Genomic DNA, 9638 nt, shown 5'->3' on the forward strand with positions numbered 1-9638 from the left:
TTAGATATTGGATATATTATTTTATTGAATAATAAATTTAATTGAGGAAAAGTAGGGACCATAAACATTAAAAAATATTAAAAGAAAGTTAGTGGAAAAATATAGGAACACAACTAATAAAATATGTTTTTATAAAGTTAGAGGGAAACACGTGAAAATCAAAATGAATATAGAAATATTAAAATAAAGTTAATAGAAGATATATAGAGACCATAAGTATTATTAAAATACTAAAATGAGGATGAACAATGATATATTCGTCTAAAATTTGTAATATAAATAAAAATATTTTTTTATCGGAACAACAAATAGAATATCCAAAATGGCAAATAGAAATTGTTTGAGGAAAAAATAGAGTATATAATTAAATGAGAAGAATGAAATGGAATGGAATATGTAGAGTATGAGACAAAAGTAGGTAAAAGTTTGATTTCCAAAACCAAAAGTGACTTTTGGTTTGGATATACCCACACATGACACAACTCATCAAAAAAGTGAGCGTTGTAGTTTTCATCCCAAACAATGGTGATGACTCTTGTTTGGGTTCCCCTTATTACTCATTAGTTACCGACACAATAAAAGATCAAAAGCAACTAACAAAAACCCAACCACAACCAAATGAACCATAAATATCATTTCATGTGTTTGTCAAGAACAAACATTACCAAACAAGTGCATTTGAAGGAAAGACTAAATCCTTTTTCTGATTATTACACATTTTGACCATTTTCAAAATTTGACATCACTACTTTAATCTAAAGCAATGAAATCAATGAACCAAATTCTGTACAAAAGACGTTACGTATACGTCTGTACGTAGCATCTAGCGAAAATCATGCTTACGGTAAACTACAATGTTTTAAGAACACGTACCATAAACCCGGTTGCTATTCTAACGTGATCTAAGCTCGTCTTGCTATTCCTAACCTAAACCCTTCTACATTGCCTAATTAGTACAAGAATCCTCATGAATTTCTACTTATGTTCTAATCTTACATTGTGAAAAGCTTTTGAAGCTTCTGAGGTAAAACTCTCCAACGACTCGAATATGGGAATCAAACCCGCTTGTATCGTGCGAGATACAGCATCATGGACTAATTTGATCGCTTCCTTGTGGCCAGCTCTCTCATCTCTTACCCTCTGCCTCATCGAGTCCAAATCGACCTTTAGATCATCGAGGGGTGAAATCCCACTTTCTGAAGCAACTAGCGAGAGGCTATTTTTGTCTGATAAGGCATCATCATGGTCGTGTCCCCTCCTTTGCTTGTCCATTCTAATGCCCCGGATTTGTTTCTCAAAGTCCTTGTACATGTTCTCGGCTTTTACTCTTCTACGTTGCTCTTCGTCTTGCCGCTCCCACAAGTGATGCAAGCTTGTCGCAAAATCGTTCATTGCTGTTTGCACCTCGGACCCTGATACTGTTTCCATTGCTTGTTTCCAGTCATGGCAAATTACGAATATTGGTGGAGCTCCGATTCGAGCAGGAGAAAACGGTACAATACCATCTGGTGTCACTTCGGGTTCATATTGTATACACTTTTCAAGCCATCTGTTCAGTTTATCAGCATAGAACCTTTGCATCTCAACCCAATTACTGAAACGGTGACACCATTTTAACAGCTCTGCTTCAAGCTGAATAGTGGCTCTCAAGCTTGAATCTCTTCGCAATCCGATGTTCGCTTTCAGGGCACGTGTTTTACTTTCCAGTATAGCTTGGAATTGCTTTTGGTGACATTTAAGCATTAGCTTCCACATCTTTCTCAAACTGCAGGAAAATAATTACTTCAATATCAGATGCGACCCACAACTCACAAGCAATGGCAACTATAAAGAACAATTCGGTATTTAAACTGATCAACAATGTAAATCAAAAAATACCCAAGTTTGAACTCTTTTCAACTAAAAATGCATTCTTAGCTACCAACCTAATAGTCACTCTAAAAATGAATGAAAAACACACAAATTTCTGAAGTGACCGCTTGCAAGCTGATCCAAGAGTTCGCTATTTTATAACACCATAGTCTCAAGAAAAGCTAAGAAAGCTCATACACATGAGACCATAATCAAAATAATGTTTTTTGGGGGTGTTTGGCAGTTAGGTGTTGGCTTTTTTTAGTTGGTTTGTTTGACTAGCTAAAATGTTGACATTTTTATTGGCTTTTTCAGCAAGCTGTTTATAGAGATGTAGATATTGGATGTGGACAGTTGACTATTTATTGAAAAACAGAGGGTCAACAAGCCAAAAGCTAATTAGAGTAGCTTTTTTATTTTGGCTTAACAACCAGATTTTCAGCTAGCTTAGCCATTTATCAAACCTTTTTAGCAGTTTGACCAACCAACAAGCCGAAAGCCAAAAGCCAACCAAAAAGCCAATGTAAAAGCCGACATCCAAACACCCGTTTGAGTGGCACTAAACACCTAAGGTGGACAAACAAACATAAAAAAACAAAATATGGCCATTGATTGCCAAAACATCCAAGCCCTCTCATAGAAGTAGAGATAACATATGGTGATTACTATAGATACCAGATCTGAAGCATAATCAGTCACTAACAGCATGATTTTGTACAATATAACAGGGAAGTACTTGATTTCATACCCATAAATCAATTCCTTCATTCGAGGCTGCAATTCTTCATCCCTCAATTTGTGTATCCTTCTAGATATAGAATCTACAGCCCTCACACTGACATTAATTTTGGTGAGCAATTTCCTTATTGAAGCCTGAGTAGCTTCAATCTTGCTAGTCTCGGCACCTATGTCGTCCAGCGTTTTCAGTTTCCTGCACTGCTTCTCATACATAACCCTGAGCCTCTCCTCATCCTAAAACCAGCACAACGCCCTAAACAAATTGAGCACGAATGTAACAACAGTGAACTAAATTTTTTAAATCACTCCCAAGAAAAACTATTTTAAAATGTAAATTGAAAAAATGAGAATGTATTTGTTAGAATTTTGAAACAGAATAGCCATGAGTAGAAACTTTTCCCAAGTAAACGCAGCATCCGGAATATGGCAAAATAACCCAACACCAAAGTAGGCAAAGGTGAAGCAAGCACAAGCATCAAATAGAAGAAATACAAAACATGAAAACTAACATAAACTTGGTCGAGTTCAACCTGTTTCACACACTTAGAACCAAAAGTAACAACTCATAGCTCAAAAAACTGAACTATTTGCACATGAAAGTACATTTAAGGACACGGGTATTTTTACTGTGATAAATGCTAGAAACATTTGTGTAAGTTATATCAGAGTCTCAGAGATTCAGACCATCCAATTCAAAGTTTCTTTAGTTGAATATAAAACTAGAAGAGAAAAGAGATCAATTTGCAAACTAACAGAAATATCTAATCAAGACATTAGAAAAATACCTTAACTTCCTTATATAATTTCTTCTCCCACACATATAGCCTTTCTAGAGTAGATGCAAGACTCCGAGAGTCAATTTCTTCCCCATTTTCATATCTTTCAGATGGAGATGATGGTGAATATGAAGATGAAAGTGATGCAGAACAGAACCTAGCCAGAATCACTGTAGGGAAAAGTATCAATCATGCATCTCAATTAGCAGAGAGATCAGTTATGTTAATTGTCTAACCTAAGTAAAACATGTTGAGACAAAAGGAGGATAAATTAGAAAAAGCATGTACCAGGGAAACAAAATACCATTCAATCATAGAATCATAATCGTTGCATGAAAGTTTATCTTATGCAGAAAAATAGATTCTTATACTGGCTCTTTTCTACTCTAAAACTTAGCAATTTATTCAATAACAGATGATTACATTGAAATCAATCGCATCCAGAAAAAACTTATTACCATGGCCAATATTATATGACCCATCAATCATCATTTAGCTAAGCAAAGTACTGAATAATGCAGTAAGTATCAAAGAAAATAAATTGGCATGGTGCAATTAGCTGGAAATGCCTTTATTAAAGTGCATAGAAGGTCGTGGGTTCGAACACTGAACATTAGTTTAATATACTACTTTATTTTTCATAATCTGGGCCATGGCCCGTGACAGCCTGGGTCTAGAAACGCCCCTGAAAACAGAAATCTATGTGTGTGCTACAATAAATATATTTCGAGTACTTCCTTCATACGAAATTTACACTAAAATTCATTAACTTTCATTAAAATGCATGAAAACACAAGAACTCATAAACGAAGTTGTATCTATAGCCAACGAAAAGGAGTAATTTTACAAGTTGTTTACCTTTTAGAAAGGTTGAACGAGACTTGTACGGCTCTTTCCCCACCTCAAGCAACACCGAAACCTCTTTACCATAATCAGTAGCAGCTTCAAATTCATCTTTGATTTCTCTTACAACCTCTCTAAGATCGCGGGTGCCATGTGCTGATAATGTCGTAGTGCTACTAGGCTTAGATGATTCAATATCACGAGATGACACACCACCCCCACCTCCATTTCCACTACCATCCATATCAAAGCTCACCCCTTTCTTCTTAACAGAAACATCCTCTAAACTAGTGGAAATGCTACCATCAGTCTCAGGACTACTACTAATACAACTCCTTTCGGTCACCACCTCAACACTCTCAACCTCTTTCTCCACCTCCACAACAGGGTCCGGCTGAAGCTCCTCCCTTTGCGGAACTCTCGACCTCCCATCTTTCGAACTATCCCTATCAATACTCACATTACCCTTCTTATTCTTCCCCATTCCATCTTCAAATTGAACAGTTCTATTCTTACTCTTGGGTAAACTAAACTCTTCTTTCACTTTCTTCCTATCAGGATAATAAGGTTCCTTAATAACTTCACTCTCAGTCTCTTCTTCCAACTCAGGAATCCCTTCCCTTTCTCTCACCTCCCTTGAATCCGGACTACTTGTATTCGACCCATACCCATATGTATTCATACCATAGTAACCACTATATCCCCCACCACCCGTTGAAGTCTCAAATGGATTGAAATAATCCCATGCTGAAACTTTAGGCGAAGGGGGTGTTGGCGGCCGCCGATGCGGCTGTTGTTGCCCTCCATTACTCCCCCTATGATCCGAATTCACACTAAACGCAAAATTTGGGTAACTAGTATAACTTGATTGACCATAATCAGAGAAAGAATAAACAGAATTCTGTTTAGGTTCCTCGTAAATAACGGATGGAATTCTGGTGGCAGATTTTTTCATATAGTAAGTTGTATAAGAAGTTGTTGAACCATATGCATTACTCCCATTTTTATTATTGTTATAATTATAATAATTATCATAACCATTTTCAGGATAATAAGAATTTAAAGCAGGATTTGCATAATAATGTGGAGGAATAACACCATTATTATTATCATTGTAAGGATTATGACCATAAGATTCATAAGGGAAAGGGTAATTACTATATGTAGAAACTTCAGAATCAGGAATGTAAGAAATCCCAGGTTTTGGTGATGAATTCTTGACATTATCCTCCTTCTTTTCATCTTCGTCTTCATCATCATCAATATCAAGATGCCCAGAATGCGAAGAATGATGATGATGATGGGAACCCATTTCATCATCATCAGAAAAAGACAATGATGACACAGTTTCAGCATCCATTTCTCTCAAATTATGAGAAATTGAAGTACTAGAAGACCCATTTTTGTTCTTCTTTTTCTTTTTACTGTTTTTCTTCTTGTGCTTCATCATATTATCAAACTTTTTCTGGGACTGATACTTGGGTTCATCAGATGGAAGAGTAAGAACAGGGGAAGAAAGTAAAGAAGGCGAAGAAGGTGAAGAAGAAGAAGTTGTAGCTGAAAGTATAAGCTCTTCTTCAACAAATCTACAAAGAGAATCACCCACATCTTTCAACTGTCGAAAATAAGCAATATGAGCAGCAGCTAAAGCAAACCGATGATCAGAAGCAGATTTAATCAAATCTCTTCTTTCCTTACAGAAATTCACTAATGGAAGATCTTGGGGTTTGGAAGTTCCACACCCCATTGAAATCTCACAACGAAAAACCCTAATTTCTAAATGCAATTGAAAAAAAATCAGAATCATCTTCTAAGAGATATTGCATTGCTAAGTTTATTAAGAAAGTTGAATTGATTTGATTTGATTTGCTTAGACAGAAGAGGTGGGAAAAAAGTGGGAAGAATTTAATAGTACATAGAATTTAGAGAAGATTTAATGAAGAGAGAGAAATGAAGGTCTCATTACCGTCCATGGCGGAAGAAAGAGAAATCAGAAGGGATTTATGATGTGAGAAAGAGGGAATTTTCCAGAAATCAAGATGGAAAAAATTGAGAAATAATTAACAAGAAAAAAGGGTAGAATTGGTAGGTTTTGATAGGATTAATTTAAAAAATGGAGACAATGGGCAGAGAAGGAAGTTGGGACTTGGGATCTATGCACTATGCAGAGAAGATGCAGAGTAATGGTGGGTTTCTGGGAAGTTTTTGAAATATACTACTTGCTTTTAACAACTACTCTATTAGACTTGTAGTTGTTTGTTTTTATCAGCCAAGAATTATGTAAAGGAAAAAAGTCTCCAAGTTATTCCATACTTGATTTTGTAGGCATTACTTTTTTTCTAATTCGGGCTTGGATAAAGAATTTTTATCGATATCGGAAGTTTGAAATTAATTATTTTTTTATGTGGTGAGAATTGGAATTTTCTTGTAAAGGTGAAAGCGAAAGTGCTTAAGTGTTAACCACTTGACTATGGTGAACAATACTTATCAAATATTACATGGAATGCTTTTGTAAGATTTTAGACATTCTATTTTTGTACGACTTAATTGAATAGGTGAAAATCAATTTAAAATCTATTTGAATCGATAGTTTAACGATTTTTTTAGTCGCGACATGCCGCCATCTCCACTTGGCAACAACAATTAATACTCTTTTTCTCCTAATCAATTAGAAGCATGGAGAAAAATAATGATTTTTTTAAAAAATTGAATATTGGTTATAAACGTAGAGGGAGAATTAATTGTATCGATGAAATTAAAAGGAAGTTAAAATGTATGAAAATAAAAGAAAGTTGTGAGTCATTGTCCAAAAGTAGAAATGATTTAAAATGAGTGGGACGAGTCAATATAACAATTAATACAAAATGAGTAAGACGAAAAAAATACTTCATCTGTTCTGAAATACTCGCTACATAACGGTTTTATACTCTATTCATCGTTCAAGATTATTTTATACATTGCGGTTAATGTGTAAGAAAAAGTATAGCTAAATGGTATCTTGTTTGAATCGTCTAATCGCGTAATTTTATAGTATTAAGTTTTTATAATTTTTAGATATGCATAGTTCTATATATAGATAATTAAAATAATACATTAAATTGCGCAATAAGTGAAATGTAGCAAGTATATTGGATCGAAGGAAGTATTAAAATTAGTCAATATGTTCCATACAAAATGTGTGGAATCCGATATAGTAGTAAATAGTAATAATGAATAATAGTGGGTTTAAGAGAATTGGGCAGCAGTAGCAGAGAAGGGTTATAATTACTAATTCACATCCTTTAATTTAGGGTGTAGGTTCTAATCTATGTTGTGCTCAACTTTTAGTAAAGCATGCTACATGCCTATATATATCAATTCAACCCAACCAGGCAACCAATAAACATTTTGAAGGCTATGACTAAGTGCTGGTTCGGCGCTGGTCATACGTGTGGACGGCGTCAGTTTCTTGTCTTTGGTACTAAGTTTTTTGATCCAAATATCAAAGGTATCCCCTCTTTTATTTTATCGTTATTCCAATATTAATTAAATGATAAAAATGTTTTTGGATTTAAAATAACAATAATAAAAATAATATTTAAAAATAAATAAATAATAATAATGATAATTATTATTATTATTATTATTATTATAATAATAATTATTATTATTATAATAAAAATAATAATAATTATAATAAAAATAATAATAATGATAATAAAAATAAAAATAATATTTAAAAAAATAAAAACAATAATAATAATAATAATAATAATAATAATAATAATAATAATAATAATGATAATAAAAATAATAATAATGCATAATCTTATTAGGTTTTTATTGAAGTCATAATGCATAATCTTAGTAAGGTCATGAGAATAATATCAACTTATTATAGAAGGTTGTTAAGTTGCTTGTAGTGATGCTCGATTGTAGTCTCTCTAACTCTGGAGGATGTAGCGAAGGATGTCGCGATCCGACCACTTTAAGAATTTTCATCATGTCATATTAGTGTTATATTTAACCTTGTGAGACTTAAGTGTGAATCGTTGTTTTAATTTTAAGATAGTGTGAATCGTCGTTTTATTTTTTTATATAATGTGAATCGTTATAACTTAAAGTTAGTTGGTGTAAGGAAACAGTTGACATAATCCTTTTATTCTTTGTCGGTGGAAAAACTTGTGTTATGACTTATTGTTAAATTGACGATTAAGTTTGGTGTTGAATGAGATGCGTACGTGCTAAAAGTAATTGAAAGCTCGTCGTGAATGGATGATAGTGGTTACTTTGGCTTTTAGCTGGTATGACAAAGTAGTTAAGGGAACTTATTAGTTCTATTCCTAACTTGTATAGGTTCCCAAGTCATAAGAGGAAAATAGAACCTTAGTTGGGTGATTTTTGTAACTTTTGGTCGTGTAGTGACACTTGCAGGTACGTACACGCAGTAATTATTTATCATATTCATCGTTTCAAAGTATTATCAACATTTCATGATTATATGCATCGTATTAGAATTATATAGCGCCAAAAAGTAAACTATGCTAGCAAATAGTCATAATAGTGATTAGGGATGGTCATGGGGCGGGTCTTGATCGGGTCTGGCCAGACCCGGACCCTTTTATTTTTTTTGGATCCAGACCCGGATCTGGACCCTAAGGGTCCAAAATTTTCAGACCTAGACCCCGACCCTACGAATTTGATAGGGTCTAGGGTCCTTAATAGGTCCTTAATGGGTCTTATACAAAACCTCTTTGATTTGTCAAAATTGAACCTTTTTCGAGTCTTTTTGTATTTTTGTAAGCAACTTATTATCATATTACAAACACTTGTTCGAGTCCATGAAATTCAAATACAAAATAATTACTAGAACGTAAAAAAACTTGTCTAAATACATAATTAAAAATCAAATATAAAAGACTAAATGAGAAACATAGTTTATATTCCATAACATTAAAAATCAAATATAAAAGACTAAATGAGAAACATAGTTTATATTCCATAACATTAAAAATCAAATGAATAAACCAATACAGCAATACTACAGTATAAGAATTGAAAACAGAACAGAAATCAAAACTTCCTCATTCCTCATTGAAAACAGAACAGAAATCAAAACCAATACAGCAATACTCCAGTACCCACAAAGATTAAGTATTTTAACATTAAAAAACGAGAATTGAAAACAGAAACAGATAGTGTGAATCTGCACATGAAATCTTTTGTGATTTTTCTTCAAATTAATGTCTGTTTCAGCTATTTCCTTCAAGATATTGATATTTTCTGCAAGTTTCTTCCAATGTTTACCATCGAATTGTGAATAAAGGCACATTAAAATTGCGGTTCTTCAACAATCAACACAATAAAACCACAAAATACATTGAAATCACTACCAAATTAAAGAAAAATTAAAGAAAACCAAAAAAATGGAGTACCTGAAGTCTCGACTGA

General features: G+C 33.6%; 1 protein-coding gene across 1 annotated transcript; it reads right to left on the minus strand.

Annotated features, from left to right (window-relative positions):
* Positions 1 to 607: 607 nt before the first annotated feature.
* Positions 608 to 6482, minus strand: LOC130810978 (nitrate regulatory gene2 protein-like). Its single transcript, XM_057677097.1, has 4 exons — positions 4224 to 6482; positions 3375 to 3535; positions 2600 to 2823; positions 608 to 1765 (listed from the first exon to the last, which is right to left on the minus strand). Exons 1-4 carry the CDS (start codon positions 6013 to 6015, stop codon positions 976 to 978), a joined length of 2967 nt encoding a protein of 988 aa, XP_057533080.1. The 5' UTR covers positions 6016 to 6482; the 3' UTR covers positions 608 to 975.
* Positions 6483 to 9638: the final 3156 nt, after the last annotated feature.

The sequence above is a fragment of the Amaranthus tricolor genome, chromosome 4 (genome assembly GCF_026212465.1).
Source record: "Amaranthus tricolor cultivar Red isolate AtriRed21 chromosome 4, ASM2621246v1, whole genome shotgun sequence".
Taxonomy (NCBI): domain Eukaryota; kingdom Viridiplantae; phylum Streptophyta; class Magnoliopsida; order Caryophyllales; family Amaranthaceae; genus Amaranthus; species Amaranthus tricolor.